General features: G+C 43.5%; 1 protein-coding gene across 1 annotated transcript in view; it reads left to right on the forward strand.

Moving 5' to 3' along the window:
* Window positions 1–2,270: 2,270 nt before the first annotated feature.
* LOC148542784 (gamma-aminobutyric acid receptor subunit beta-4) overlaps window positions 2,271–17,203 on the forward strand; it is a 366,337-nt gene continuing 351,404 nt past the window's right edge. Inside the window, exon 1 of the mRNA XM_088466801.1 lies at window positions 2,271–2,368. Coding sequence (XP_088322927.1) covers window positions 2,271–2,368 — 98 coding nt within the window. The remainder of the gene's footprint in view (window positions 2,369–17,203) is intronic.

Below are 17,203 nucleotides of genomic sequence, written 5' to 3' on the forward strand. Positions count from 1 at the left end.
AAGGGTAGGAAACCTATACAGTGTTATGCGAAATACGGGCAGGGGGACATATACATGGGATGGGTAATGGAGAGTAATGCAACAACCCACCTGGGGGTTTCCCTGTGTGCAGGCTTTCACAAAGTCACAAGGCAGGTGCAGTGGTTTCCACCCTGATGGAATTCAATGTGTGATGACTATTTTATATAAATGGAAACGAATAGGAGATTAAAGAGAACAGGAAAGCACCTATATCCTTCCAGGGTACAATAAAAGAACTTTGGGCATGTTGGTTATGTGGAGAAATTGGTTGGCAGAGGAGGAGCTTTCTATTCTTAGCTCTGAGAGACTGAGTGACAGGACTGACCTATGAGACAAAGCTAAGGCCTACGTATGTGTAACAGCAGCAAGTCTACAGCAAAGAAACATGAGTGCAAAAACGACTCCATATTAATTAAGATATGAAATGTCACGGTATACATCCCATGATAAATGTATCCATCCTAGTGACATTCCCACCTCAGAGCCTCATTGCTGCCTAAGGCTAATGCTTGGCTGACTTATGTTGTTATAAGTGGCAGCTTTTCGCAACAGACGTATGATGGATTATGACATGTATGTAGTATGTTCTTCCTTCCACAATGACACCGTACAAATGAGATAATGGAGTATATCCTAAAAACTCCCAATGACAGCGTTCCCCAGGTGGCAAACTGCAGAGCTGCATAGACAGAACATGATAAGCTATAAAATAAACGCAGAACAAGAAATGCGGAGTTTTATGTACCAGACAGATATGCACCGTTTCTGCCCTGAAATGGTAACAGAAGCCCTCTCCATCCTCCCGGCGACACTGTGTTGTACATTACATATATGCTCGTGGATTTGTTCTGGATGACAGCGGCTCTTGTGTTCTCTACAACCGCATGATATATTGGTTTAAATAAAATGTATTTAACATGTATCCATGTATGGCTGTCAGAGCTGTGATTATCATATAATTCGTATTCACTAGGGTATAAGGTGGAGGAGGGATGAGAGTGGGTGAACGCTGGGAATACGTTTTTGTTTTAAATAATAAACCCAAATCTGAATCTGTGATTCTGTAGTTACATTATATTAGCAGAGTCTTGCAGGTGAGATAAATAATGACATACATTGAGACAGGAGAATACCTCAAAATATTGAGTGGACTTCACATGTTGATAAACCTGATGTCATGTGCAATGCCTTAACACGAGACAATCAAGAAATGTCATTACTCTAGCACCACACTCACACACACACACACACACACACACACCATATTTACATACTATACAGTATTTATTCGCTACCCTAATTAATTTGCTCAGCACCTGGGACAGCTCTCCTCTGCACCATAGTGCCCACTCTCATTTGTACCCAGAGCACAAGTTCTCTTTCCAGAAGGGGGTTTGTGAGAAAAAGAGGTTGGATCCCTCCAGGAAAGAGTTAATACTGTCACATATGACGTCAGAATTCCAATATGCCCAGAGATTTTTCTCTCCCTCCTTTCCTATTTTTTCTGCCTCCCTCCTTTGCTTCCTCACTTCACTCCCTCCGTTTTCTATACGTACCCTCCTGTCTCTTCCCCCTCTCTTCTATCGCACCGTCCCTCCTTCACCCCTCCCTCCACACAATGTGCAGTAGTCAGATCCTTCTGCAGCAGATATAATGGAGCATCCCTCCACCTCCTCCTTGTGTTGAAGCTTACCCTTTTCCCCCACTCCTTTATTTTCCCCATTTTTGTTTCATTTCATCCCCCTCCTGTACAGAAGAAAGGACAGAGGAGGGGGTGTGAGAGGGGGCAAAACACAGACCCCCCTCAATTCCAGCAACATACAAAAAAGGGGGAGCAAGGTACAAAGGGGGAGATCCCAATTTGCTACCTAGATCACCCTCCCTCCCCCTTCACCCTGGCTTACAGGAGCCATGAACAAAATGCAGATGGAGGAATAGGGAAGAAGGAAAGAAAAATAGAGGTTGAAGAAACGCACAGTCCAACCATCTTCTGGATTTGAAGTCTGGCTTCTCATGTCTTTTCTGTTACAGGGAAGGAAGAGGATTAGCCTCTCTACTTGCTCCTACCCCATTCTCTTACATTTTCACTTAAAATTTGGGGAGGATAAATATTCTCCCTTTTTTCATAAAGGAAGGATTCATTTTTATATTTTGGATTTTGCATTTTTTTATTGAGGGGTTGCAGGAAATATAAGACCTTCCCCACCCCCATCCCTTTCCCCCTCCATCCAAAACCCCCTCTTCACTCCATGGTCCAGGTGGAAATGTTGAGTTTGGGGAGAGAGAGCTGGATTGGAGCAATTCTCTCAGCTTTGGCTACACTCCTTCTAGTCTGTTCTGCACAAAGGTAAGATGATTGGGATACGTGGGAGGGGTACAGAAAATGGAGAAAACTGATGTATTGGTGAGGATAGGGTAGACAAGCTACTAAAGGTCTCATAGTTTTGAATAAGGAAAAAGCCCAGGATAGTGACATGTTGCTATAGATTGGTGTAGTAGTGGTGACAGAATGCTGGTAGGATTGTGTTGATTAAGAAATGAGCTCTGGGTAGACAATACTATTCTGGATTTTGGCAGAAATAGATAAGTGAGATGAATTAGAGTTGGGGGAGGGCTATTGGAGGAGGCCAGAATGACATTTGGGTAAAGGGAAATAGAAGTGTTTTGTTAAAATGACAATTAATAATAGGTGCTTAAATTGGGGACAAGGAATAGACATGTAATATAAAAAATAAGAAATAGGTATAATTAAGAGCATCTGGATATTCTAAAGGGAAAATGGGGAATGCCTGAAGAAAATGGTTGCTGGAGTGATAGAGATGTTGGTCGTGTGAGTAGGGGGTACAAGCATGTACAAGTATCGCTTCAGCATAAAATTAATAGGTGTAGTATATGGTGAAAGAAAGACAGGTAAATTATGAGATTGATAAAAGAGCTTTGGGATTATAGAGTAGCAGAAGTTTAGGTATACTGGTAGAGAAATCATTAGATGGTTAGATACTGGTTTTGCTATGCACTGTAAGGGGAGGAGCACTGGCAGACCTGCTACTGAGGAAAGTGGGCCTTGCTCTGCATTTATGCAGCTAGGATACTGTAAAGATTAGTTCAATTATAACAAAACATATCACAGCATCATCTCTTCATTTCCTGCATTGCCTGTATTTAAAACATGGCAACATTGTGACACCATACTGGTAAGGCTATCATTATGCCAGTATATACTATAGATCTGTGGTGTAAGCTTAGTGTCTAGATATGTCCTGCTGCATATGGTGAACAAATGATTTATGAGAAGAAGAAGAAGAAGAAGAAGAATATATGTAAATTATTTTATACACATATAGATTCTAAAAAAAAAAATAGGTACTCAAAAGAGGATGGTGTTCTGCTGAAGTGGTGTGGTGACAAAACGCATGTGGCAGATACATGTGATGTAATCAGAGGAGAAATATTTATAGTGGTAGTACATAGCATAGTCATTGGATACCTGCTACATGAGATGTAATAGAGTTGTAGCTAGAGTTAGATGCTTATTCATGTATATCTGATCACAGAAAGGAGATTATACAATATATTAAAATAGAAAAAGCTGGAAGATAAATCTGGAAGGTCTGTTTTTACTTCACAGACAATCAGAGATGTATTGTAATCTTTGCCGTCATCTCAAATACAAACGTACTGTATATACATGAGGATTTAATCTTTGTAGCAGAGTCCATCTGCCTCTATACATGTGTTCTGTATGTAATCTTCTGTCTTTCTTTATATACATGGAAAATTATGTTGTATATTATATAATAGGTTCAGAAAATTTGAGCTGTAATGCTTCACTAACATCTCCATATACTGTATCCAGAGCTGATTTTCCCACTTTTACAAACAGAGGCCACTCTTTTACAGAGGCCACTCTGTTGCATTTACACCATTAATCCTATATACATAATAGTAATATGTGCTTTGAAGTTTCCTTTAGTTTCTGGTAGTGGCTGATTGCTGAACGTGATTGTGTAGCATATGCTTATGTTCATAAACATGACAATGTTATCATTGTATTGATAACAATGTGTAATTTATCTCTTGTACTTAGTAACTAATATGTTTCAGTGTTCAAAAATATACAGTGTTATAGGTGTGCATCAAAGGATTAGGTTCTGTGGCCTTTAAAAGCTAAGTTTGTTTAGTCTGCGGACCAATCTGATTTGTATTTATTTATATATGTCTGGAGTGTACTGTTTGATAAATAATACATGATCAGATATGCATGTTTTCAGATATATTTGGTGCATAATGATCATTGCTATTTTAAATTATTTATAAAGCCCCAAAAAGTTGCAAATAAACAAAATTGCATAAATGACATTGAATACATGGATAGAGAACTAGATATTTATCCAGGTGATGTTTTGAGCATGATAACATGAATACAAGTAGAGTAAGAATATTTATATTGCAGAGATACCTATCCAGTATCCACAGTACAGTAAAGACAGAAACAAAATATATGTGAGAAAATGTGAACGTGTAAAGTTAATATATACAGGCTTGTGTTATAGCATCAAATAAAAATATTACCAGTAATTTATGGTTGTAGATACTTCTGTATTGATGTTGGGCTTCCCCTTCAGACAGTCCTCACCCCTGGAAGCCCATCTAGTTATAAACATTGCTGGACAGTTTACATGTACAGTAGGAGCATGGAGGTGTGACATGGAGAGTTTTTCTCTTGTCTTATTACTGTAGTTAAGGAGTTTGAACTTTCCCCATGTCTTTTTATACCATGACAACTGGCTCTGATCCAACCATGGCCTTGTGTAGCATTTTACATGTAGATCTCATTGTTTAAATGTTTCTTTAAATATAACATTGTTTCAATTTGAGTCAATTGACATTGTTGCATTTAAATTTAATTTATTAAGTTGTGATTCCAGGATTCTGGACTGGAAGCTTTGTTATATAAGATTCTAACCCTTTTCATTTAAACTTTATTCACAACACCATGGAATTGGAGGGGGGAGGACTTTACCACTTTTACAATATGAAATTAGCAGCATCTGCTTGTGATTACTCTGCTCTTACTCAAGGCAAGCAATGACCTCCCCTGTGCTTGCATTCACCTTTTTGAAATACTCCAAGGGTTTCTTATGCATGTTGCGATACAGCTGATGTTCACTGGTCATTTGATGCTGCAATATGCCTCAAACCACGGAGGACACCAGATTGCTAAGGGAAGCCAAGGGGTTTCCTGAAAGAAACCCATGCTTGGGGGATCCTGAAGTATATGAAGTATAAAAGGATGCAGAACACATGGCTGTGCCATGCTCAGGGAACCCAATCAACATCACAAGCTCTAATTTAATCTTGCAAAGTGGTAAATGCAAAATGCAATTCTCTCCTGTTAAATTTATGGAGAAGTCATTGTAAATGTATATTTTGTTTTTTTTAAGAAAAAAGTTAATAAAGCTCGCAGGATGTGGAAAGGATACATAATGCCTGTAGGAAATGATACAATGAGTTAATAGTTTACATTTTTTTCTTACCATATAAATAAATAAATACCCATCATCCCAACATGCATCTGTGATTTGGTGTGTTTATACAGCAGAGCAGAGTGAGTGTACATTACTAGATATTATTTGATGAGAAATGGGCACATAATGCATACAAATGCTCCATGACCAACAACAATCTCTCCTAAATTTCTTTTTCCATTCTCATGTCTCTTGTGGTCCCTTTCTCAATAGGGATTAATGATCTATGAATACCGTATCGTCGTTACCCCTAAATAATCGCAAGACGCTATTTAGCATTATCTGTCGCACAATAAATAATTGCTTTCCAGCCCAACTGTGTTTCCAAAGCACAAAAAGTTCTTATTGCAACAAAAAGTAAGTTACACGCTATGATCTATCACAGTTAGCGCAAAGACAATTAAATACAAAAGGTACAGCTTGATACATACGCAGGCGTACCGGTCCCAGTAAACAGTCGTCACTCCAGAAGCCTGTGGTCATCCAAGAAGAATGGCTACTGACTGGGACCGGGACACAGGCTATATACCCTAACAGATCATAATAACAATAATGTAGACAGACAAACATAATTCCATTGGTTCTTGCTCTTGGTCTTTGTAGTACGCTGTAGTTCATAGGACAGTCCACTAGGGGTATGTCCCAATTCTCCACAGTCTCTTGAGATTACATTGTCTTTCTTTAATTGGTTTAAGAAACTACATACAGAGTATATATTCTAACCAATAATTTCCTATGATCCATAACCATCGAACGCAAGATGCGACTCCCTCGCTGATAGACTCGAATATCTGGAAATAAACAGGGTGTCAGTATAGTACCAACCATGCCATATCTACCATGTTGTATACCTTAAATATCATATACATACATTTCACAACATAATTATATGCTACTAAAACCTCTAATATTACGTTTAATGTGAAGGAACCTTTTATGAGTGCGTGTATATTTATGATTATATGTAAGTATGCGTTGTGCGTCTACACGCAGCGTAAAAGGTGCGCTGTGTGCAGGGGTTGTGTACAGCGCAAACATGCGCTGTGTGTGTTTATATTTACAAAAGCAACTGTGTATATGTGTGCATGCATTGTGGCTACACATGCGATCGTTTAAGTGTATGTAAATATATATATAAATTGTGACACAGTCAGATTAGGGGTCCCTCTCCTGGGTAGAGGTCTCCTTCCTTACACACACAGCAGCTGGGAAACAGTACGCCAGTCTGGATTCGAGTACAAGCTGGTCGGCGCCAGTCTTTATTGTGCAAAACAGAAACAACAAAAAGAAACCATAAACACAAATCCTAGCCCTGGCTGGGCTCTAACTTTACAGGTGGTTCCCTCACTACCAGAACCTGGCAGGGCCTAATGCCCTCACCAGCAACAAAGGCACAGCACAACACTCACGGATAGGTTTTTCAAGTGTCTCTGAGCAAACTCCCTGCCTGCTCTCCCAGGTGAGACACTCAGCCCTAAACACACTAGGCTTATATTGGCCACTCTCAGGTGGAAACCCTAACAAGCCTGTTACCAGGCTGCAAGGCCCAAAACCTGGAGTGGCCGTGGGTGGAGCCCTCCCTCTCCTCTCACCCACAACCCCCAGGTCCCAAACCGGCTTTTCAAAAAGCCGAGACTCAAGCCTGCTACACTGCAGACTTTCTCCTGGGGGTTTAAAACACATAAGACAGGAATCTGGGACAAATGTACCTGCCACAGACCACTTTACCAGTGATCCTATCACATATCCCCCTCCTTTGTTTCGACCCCTGGAGGCGGAACAACTGAAGCCCCCAAACAATGAACGCGTGACAACGTGTCTGCATTGGCCAGCTGGCTTCCTGGCCTGTGTTCCACTGAAAATTTAAAAGTTTGTAACGCCAAGAACCATCTCGTAATTCTCACATTACTGTCCTTATTTTCGGACATCCACTTCAAAGGGGCATGATCAGTTGTCAATTTGAACTTTCTTCCAGCCAAGTAGTACCTGAGAGCCTCTAACGCCCACTTTATGGCCAACGCCTCCTTCTCCATTGTGGCATAGTTTCATGTACATTCAACTTTCTGCTTAGATAGAAAATAGGGTGTTCCTCACCCTCCTTGTTCTGGGACAGGACCGCTCCTATACCTACTTCTGATGCATCGGTTTGTACTATGAATTCCCTGTCAAAATTAGGAGTCATCAGGACTGGTTGGGAACACAACGCTACTTTCAACTCCTGAAAAGCTTTCTCTGCCTCAGGACTCCATTCTACCATGACTTTTTGTTTGCCTTTGGTCAGGTCAGTCAGTGGGACTGCCATGGTGGCAAAGTTGGGTATAAACCTCCTGTAGTACCCCGTAATTCCCAAGAAGGCTCTCACCTGCTTCTTATTCAGAGGCCGTGGCCAATTTTGTATGGCATCAACCTTATTGAGCTGAGGCTTTATCAGGCCTCTGCCAATGGTGTATCCCAGATATTTTACTTCCTCCATGCCTAGACAACACTTTTTTAGGTTGGCTGTCAAACCTGCCTTATAGATGGAGTCCAACACTGCTTGTACACTGGGTAAGTGAGACTGCCAATCAGGACTATGAATGACCACGTCATCCAGATAAGCAGCCGCATACCGTCTATGGGGCCTTAGAATCCTGTCCATCATTCTTTGGAAGGTAGCAGGTGCCCCATGTAGCCCGAAGGGCAACATCTTGTACTGAAACAAGCCCTCTGGCGCTGAAAAAGCTGTCTTTTGTTTGGCACTCTCGGTTAACGGTACTTGCCAATACCCTTTGGTTAGGTCAAGAGTGGTTAAATACCTTGCCGTCCCTAGTCTCTCAATCAGTTCATCCATTCTTGGCATCGGGTAGGCATCGAATTTTGAAACACTGTTCAACTTTCGGAAGTCATTGCAGAAACGCACACTCCCGTCGGGCTTTGGAATCAACACAATGGGACTTGACCATTCACTATTCACTATGTGATTCTTCAATAACCCCTAACTCTAGCATATTTTTAATTTCTTTCTACACCGATTCTCTTTGTGCTTCTGGTAACCTATAGGGCTTTAGATTAACTTTAACCCCTGGGTCAGTGATTATGTCATGTTTAATGACCGAGGTTTTCCCAGGTACGTCAGAGAACAGCACCCTATTTCTGATCAGAAACTCCTTGACCTCTTGTTGTTGAATTGCCTACAGAGTTTTTGCCACTGTCACTTCGGGAACTAAGGGCCCTGGATTTACTGGAGGGGCTCGGACGGCCGACAGTACCGTTCTATCTTTCCAGGGCTTTAACAGATTTATATGGTATATCTGTTCCAGCTTTCTTTTAAATGGCTGCTAAACTTTGTAATTGACCTGTCCCACTCTTTCTAAGATTTCAAAGGGCCCTTGCCATTTAGCCAAAAGTTTATTTTCCACAGTGGGAACCAACACTAACACTCTGTCCCCAGGAGCAAAGCTGCGTAACCGAGCATTGCGGTTGTGTACCCTCTGCTGTGCCTGTTGAGCCTGTTCCACAACATCTTCCCCCTTCTTAGTCACCTGCTATAACAAATCCTGACACATTGCCATGTGGGGATAGGACAAAGGACTATCAGGGTCTACGGGTTTACCATCAACTACTTACATTCTCCCTGGCTTTTACCAAAGTAGGGTCATTCAACTGCTCCACGGCAAAGACCTCTCTTCTGACCTCTAAATCAGGCAGACGATCAACTGGCCCAACAACACTTCCCACCTCAATGGGAGGTACATCAGTTGGCGGGACACCGTCACGCTCCGCATTCTCTAGTTCGCCAATCATAGTAGAAAAAGGGAATAACTCTGACTCAGAAGAAACTCCCTCCTCCACTACATCGACAACCTTCTCAAATGGATCGGGGTTGTTCACTTCTGGAACAAAACGGCTTTCCCACAACTTCCAGAAGTGAGCAAAGTCTCTCCCCAATATTGCATCGTACATCAGACCATGCACCAAACCCACAGAAACTATAGCAGAGCCACATGGTGTCTCGATGTTCACCTCGGCAGTAACATAATATCGAGTATCCCCATGTATGCAGGTCACACCAACAGTTTTCCCCTTATGCCTCAAAGGGTTCACCAGCTCAGCTTTCATAAGTGTCACCAAGCTACCAGAGTCTAACAGTGCATATACTCGGTTGCCATCTACAGTGAGTACACACACGTGCTTATCAGTTTCAGCCTGCCGGTCAGCCGTACAGGCTGTCTGTGCAAAGAAAGACCCCCTGCGGTAGACATGAGCAGTATCACATTGCATAGGTTCAGTTGTAAGTGAACAATTAGCGGCAATATGGCCGAAGCCACCACATCGGAAACACTGAGTCATATTAATGTCTAGTCGTTTACGGGGCAAGAACCTTCCTGGCCCGGCAGGCCTGTCTCCAGGTTCTACACCCTCAGTCTTAGGTACATTCCACCGCCCAGCACCCTTCTCCTCTGGAACAGTCTTACCAGTGTCTGTGGGAGTTCGCCGGTGTGCCATCGGGGCTCGGTGGGGCATACTCATCAGCTCCTCAGCCGCCACGTACCTCTCCACCAGCTCGACCAACTGGTCCGCGGACTTAGGGTCTGCATGGCTCACCCACTTGCGCAGAGTCGCAGGTAACGATCACAGGTATCGGTCCATCACGACCCTTTCCACGATCTGTGGTCCCGTCAGCGTCTCGGGCTGTAGCCATTTTGAGGACAGATGGACGAGGTCATGCTTCTGCGAACGTGAAGGCTTGTCCATATGGAACTCCCAGCGGTGGACCCGTTGGGCACGAACAAAGGTGGTGACTCCCAAGCGAGTTAGGATCTCCTGTTTTAGTTTTTTATAGTCCTTGGCATCAGCCAGGCATAAGTCGAAATAGGCCTTTTGTGGCACCCCAGACAAAAAAGGTGCCACCAGACTTGCCCACTGCTCCTTGGGCCAACTCTCCCTTTCGGCCGTTCTTTCAAATGCGGCGAGATAGGCCTCCACATCATCGCCCGAAGTCATCTTTTGGAGGAAGTGACTGGCTCGTACGGAGTGAGTGGTGGTGGGAGGACCAGTATTAACATCTCTGGGCCGGGCGACCAGGTGCTGTACCACCTCTTTTATGGCCTGGCTGTTTTCCGCTAAGGCCTGGCGGGTTTCCTCGATGGCAACCTGTTGTTGCCTCTGGGCTGTCTCCAAGGCCAACAGTTGCACCCTGTTGGATTCCTGCAGAGCCCTGGTAGATTCCTGCTGAACTGCTGTAGCTTGAAGCAAGGCCTTAAAAATGTCCTCCATTTTGTCCTGGGGTGTAGGTTGGAAGCTGAACCTTGCCTCTCTGAGCACTGGCTTACGCCTCCTCTATGGGACTCCAAGGACACAGCGTTATTTCCACACTCACAAATTGGGTGTCTGTCCCTTTAATTTTTAAACGGAAAGTTTTCCTCTAGCTGCAACTTCAGTGTGTGTGGGTGCACGCATTCTCCACCATATTGTGACACAGTCAGATTAGGGGTCCCTCTCCTGGGTAGAGGTCTCCTTCCTTACACACACAGCACCTGGGAAACAGTACGCCAGTCTGGATTCGAGTACAAGCTGGTCGGCGCCAGTCTTTATTGTGCAAAACAGAAACAACAAAAAGAAACCATAAACACAAATCCTAGCCCTGGCTGGGCTCTAACTTTACAGGTGGTTCCCTCACTACCAGAACCTGGCAGGGCCTAATGCCCTCACCAGCAACAAAGGCACAGCACAACACTCACGGATAGGTTTTTCAAGTGTCTCTGAGCAAACTCCCTGCCTGCTCTCCCAGGTGAGACACTCAGCCCTAAACACACTAGGCTTATATTGGCCACTCTCAGGTGGAAACCCTAACAAGCCTGTTACCAGGCTGCAAGGCCCAAAACCTGGAGTGGCCGTGGGTGGAGCCCTCCCTCTCCTCTCACCCACAACCCCCAGGTCCCAAACCGGCTTTTCAAAAAGCCGAGACTCAAGCCTGCCACACTGCAGACTTTCTCCTGGGGGTTTAAAACACATAAGACAGGAATCTGGGACAAATGTACCTGCCACAGACCACTTTACCAGTGATCCTATCACAATATATATATATATGTGTGTGCAAATGTGCATCTGTGTCATGGATTTATATATATACATATATTAATATAATAATAAACCAACGGACTGGCACTCTGCTAAACTCGCAGCAAAAGTACTCCAGTGCCTCCTGTGAAATAACAGTAGGAAGACAAAGATCAGTGGCACTTGGAGCTTTAGCAGAGATTTGTTTAATGTGCACCCAGACACATGTCACCAACGTTTCGGGGCACTGCGCCCCCTTGTCAAGGTAAAAATGTATACACATGTATACATGTATACATTTTTACCTTGACAAAGGGGCGCATTCCCCCGAAACGTTGGTGACATGTGTCTGGGTGCACATTAAACAAATCTCTGCTAAAGCTCCAAGTGCCACTGATCTTTTTCGTCCATATATTAATATATATACATATCTAGCTTTATTCAGTAACTGGTATTATTGATATTACTTCTATCTGAGCTAAGGGCCTGATTCAGACCCGGTCGCAAGCGCTGTGCGCCCGCAACTGGGTCGATGGTGGGCCAGTGCGCATGCGTGAGACCCAGATAGCGACGGGCACTCCGTCGCTCCGGGTCTCGCAACAAAGGGGGCGAGCTGTCGATGTTGAGTGACAGCTCGCTCCCTTTGGTGGACGGGCCGGGGGAGTGGCTGCCCAAACGGAGGTGTTCCCATGTGAACGCCTCCATTTGGGGGCGGCCCCACTGACATCACTAGTGATGTCAGTGGGAGAGATTTTGGCTCTGTTAGAGCCAAAATCTCTCTAGGGCTTGCGGCAATGAGACCCTACCACAAGGGTCTCGTCGCAAGCCCGATGGTCGTGATGGTCTTGACCATCGCGACCATCTTCCTGGCTGCTCGCTATAGCTGTGGGTGGTCAACCACAGCTATGCGAGCAGCCAGGAGACCGTTCTTAAAAACAAATAGCCCGGCCCTGATTCAGAGCGAGCGCTCTGTCAGAGCATCCGGCTCTGAATCAGGGCCTAAGTTCAAAAATGACAGACAATGGAGATGGCCAGCAGATACTTGATGGAATCACAATGTAATCAAAGGCCTCTCCAGCCTATTTGGAATGTAAATGCTAGTTCCTTTAGGCATACAATGATAGTCAGACTTAAAGACAATGGTTTCATTCAAAACACTCGTCTGCACCTCACAGTATGTGTGCGTTTTTCAATTACTAGTCACAGACATGTCCACAGGACTTGTCTCCCAGCACTGACCAAACCTTGCATTTTTAAATATATATAAAGTCTTTAAATACATATGTGTATCCGTGCGCATTTATTATGTAAAGACTTTAACAGTGTGCAGTAACAGGGCAGATGTACACAACGCTAAATAGCGCCATACACAATGATATTATACTGACTACGCCAGATAGCATCATGCAGACAACGCAATCATGGCGTCTTCAGATATTTTCAAAGATCTGATCTCAGCCAATCATCCAGCTTCGACAGACCACCCTTTGATAGCAATCAACAAGCTATCACACCTGTTCTTAACCTTTTGTAGTCATGCATAATAACGTATTATTCAAGGTTATAAATGGTGCGACATGAGTAAGTCACTGAACCGTTAATAATGCATTTCAAAAGAGGGTAAAACAACCCTTATATGCCATCTGTGGATCTATAGGGATCATTGGTGGGATGTGGGATCTCATCGAACCTATAAAGGAATTTTGGGGGGGATTGAGAATACATTATCTAGGATGTTTAAAAATAACGTTAATAATACATCTATGCATGACCACACAATTTTTTTTTTCATTTCTTCATCTGATGGTACATTCTAATTCAGGGTTGTAATACAGTTTTTCCTTGACCTTGGTATCCATGTTACCATTGCTTGCCACCATCATAATCTCTGTTTCTCTGTTTGCCCTTGTACATTTTCCGCACTTCAATACATTAGGAACACACCTGACACATAAGCCAATTACTAAGATGACAATAAGTATGAGGATCAAGAGCTTACCCACAATAGCAACCAGTTCCTGGACCCTACTCTCTTAGACCAGAGAACCATTTCACAGGGTTCAACCAAGAGAACCACTCTTCTATCTTTTCCTCTACTTCAGCCAGTGAAGCATTATGGTTCTTTTGAAATTCCCATTTCAGCTGTAGAATTTCATCCATCTTCCGGTCTATCATCTCCTTGGGGTCACTTGTGTTATTTGTGATGTACATGCAACACTTAACACCAGACTGGGTGGCCAAGGTTACACAGTACCCACCAGTAACAGCTGTTAAATAATTTAACACTAGCCTATGTTGCACAAGTTCTTTCTTATAAGCTTGTAACTCCTTGCTGGTATACCTGAACGTGTCATCATACATCACGGTGATATTATCTATTAATTTAGCAAGATCTTGGATGTATCTAAAATTTAAAGTACCCCGCGTGATCCTGGTGGGATCTAGTGCTACTAAAATGTGGAAACCAGTTGTTTCGCTAATCAACTGTGTAGCTGCATGTATGTCACCAGGTATTATGTGTCTTTTGTCACGGTGTTCATAATGCATATGAAGATATGGAGATGGTGTGTTTTTATGGATACCAAGCATTTCACCATGTGTAAAGGTCATAACCTCTGGAAGTACCCTTCCCAGATAACCTAAACCTTCGGAAATCGGAGAGAGCCACTTATACGCTTTCCTTCCACATAAAATACACATCATCTGGGAGTACATAAGGAATAGAATGCATCATTATCATCGTACACAATTCTCTGACAAATAATCCTACCCCAGATTTTCCCATTTGACTAATACATGTTTTAGGTTGTAGAATAACTGTACAGTACCCTTCTGTACTCTGTCAACCATTACCTTGGTGGAACTAAGGGCCTGATTCAGAGCCGCTCGTAAGCGGCAGTACGCTCGTTCTGAGCGATGTTTGCCCAACTGCGCATGCGTATGGATTGTAATACGCATGCGCGAACCAGTCAGTGCGGCCGAAAATCGTTTCTTCGCTAAATAGCGAATGCCTGCTATTTTGAGTGACAGAAAGAGGCGTATGTGGGTGGTAACAGGGGAAGGTGCTTGAAAACGGGGAGTGGAGATCCGAACGCAGGCGTGCTTAAAGGTCAAAACGGGCGTTTTATGGGTGTGCATAATTAAAACAGCAGCGTCATTGACCACTGGGTTATTTTATAGCCAAGAACTGCTCGCAAGATTGTGGTAGCAAAAACCAACCACAAGAATAGCGAGCAGTTCATACGCTGGTCGATGTACTCGATTAATCTAATAAATAGCGGACATGACGTAGGATGCGAGCGGCCAGGGGGCGTATTTATCCAAAAAACGACCGCAAGTTTTGTTAGCTCGTTCAGACCTAGAGGCGTGAACAGACCGCAAAGAGCGAACGGTTCATTTGAATAGCCACCCCTATTTTTTGGACGAGCGAGCGCTAATTGCGTCCGGCTCTGAATCAGGCCCTAAGTGTATACTTGTACCGGAAGTGTCTTCCACTGGTAATGTTGCATATAAGTCCACCATCTACTGGTTCATTATCAGCTCTGTGTGAAAAGGTTATTGTCTGATTGTTCCCGGACACCTCCCAATTTCCTGGTTTATTGGAATTGGTGATGTTTAAACCTAACAGGGATCTATCCACCTGGTACTGATGGAGCTTAACATTTGGAGGCTTGGACATACATTTTCTGTCCAGCGTCTTCCCCTTATGTAATACAAGAACCTCAGAGAAATTTAACGGGAGTGGTACTAGTCCTACATTATGTCGTCCCTGAGGCACGTGAGAGCATACCCAAAATTCAGTCTGATTTAAGACTTTGCCCACCAAGGCATGATAATCCTCTAAAGGATACTCACCCCAATACTGGTTATACTTGGGCTGGCACCGTTGGAGACATCTCTCATTGATTAGGGACCCTCAATACTCACAAATACAGTATTCCTCAGACACTAACCCCTCACACTGTCTCCGAGTTTCTGGGATAACAGATCTCTTAGCAATTACTGTACTGAGTTTGGTTGGATACCACCCTTGTGAATGTATGACTCCTTCTCCAGACTCCACTCCATTGATATTGCCATCGACCTCTTCCTCCTTCATCTGCCCACCATTACAGAAACAGTACATCCCGAACCAAACAAGGATGGTGAGAATTCTAGAAAAAAATAGGAATGCAAACCCAGCCCGCCATTCCATTGCTGGAATAGTGGACTGCAAATTTCTCTAGCTCAGGTATCTCACTGCAGTCTTTAACTCTCCCGGAACAAGCTTGCAATTGACAGGTCTGCGTTATCTGCCTCGACTCCGCCTTGTATCTCCACCGTTTGATTGACCTTTTTGCAGTGAATGGAATGGACCCAGGTACAGTATCTCTCTCTGACACTTTCAAGGCTGTTGTACTTGTCAGCAACACTTGATATGGACCTTCCCACCGATCTGTCAGACAACCTGAATGTAAGAAATTTCGAATCATAACAAATTCTCCAGGTTTGACATCATGACAGTTTGTTCCAGGCATATCAGGTGACAACAATTTTAATTTCTCCTGCTGCTGCTTCAGTTGTGTACTCATGCTTATGAGATATTTTACTGTAACCTCATTATTACTTTTCAAATCGTCCTGTGGACTTACAATCAAGTGCGGTTGTTTCCCAAACAGTATTTCAAAGGGGGACAAATTAAGAGGAGCTCTAGGAGTGGTTCTGATGCTATGGAGGATGAGCGGTAAGGCTTCTGGCCACCCCAGTCCAGTCTCTGCCATGGTCTTACTTAGTTTGTTTTTAATAGTACCATTTACCCTCTCCACCTTGGCACTGGCTTGCAGTCGGTAGGGGGTGTGAAGTCTACTATTAATACCCATGAGCTTACACATGTTCTGGAAGACATCACCTGTGAAATGACTACCCCTATCACTTTCTATGATTCTAGGGATACCGTATCTGCATACAAACTCCTGAACAATCTTTTTAGCAGTAAAAGCGGCAGTATTAGTGGCAGCTGGATATGCCTCAACCCATATAGAAAACACATCTGTACAAACTAATACATATTTGAGATTCCTGCAAGGTGGTAATTGGATGAAATCAATTTGTATTACCTGGAAAGTCTGTCGAAGGGATGTGGGATGGCTCAGTACGGATTGTTTTCCCTACATTTTTCCTCAAGCAAGTCAAACAGGACATAGCCCTCTTTTCAACTTGAGAGGAGAAGCCTGGTGCACACCAATATGCCCTGACCAACTTGCACATACCTTGCTTTCCTAGGTGAGTCAAACCATGCGCTACCTCAGCCAAGGTTGGGTAATATGCCTTGGGTGCAACAGGCCTACCTTGTCCATCTCTCCAAAGTCCAGAGGACTCTTGGATACATCACTTTGATCTCCAGACTGCCCTTTCCGGTATGGAGCACAAATTTTGCATCTCAATTAATTTCTGTGCATCAATTGATTGGAAAACCATCACTTGGTTAATTGGCATGTTCACTCTTAAACCTGCTGCCCATTTGGCAGCTTCATCTGCTCTGTTATTGCCCAGTGACACTGGGTCTTCCTTGCACATGTGGGCTTTACACTTAATGATGGCTACTGCCTTTGGTTTTTGATTTGCTGTCAACAGTC

Source organism: Taudactylus pleione, unplaced genomic scaffold, assembly GCF_031769625.1.
Source record: "Taudactylus pleione unplaced genomic scaffold, aTauple2 ptg000009l, whole genome shotgun sequence".
In the NCBI taxonomy this organism is placed as follows: domain Eukaryota; kingdom Metazoa; phylum Chordata; class Amphibia; order Anura; family Myobatrachidae; genus Taudactylus; species Taudactylus pleione.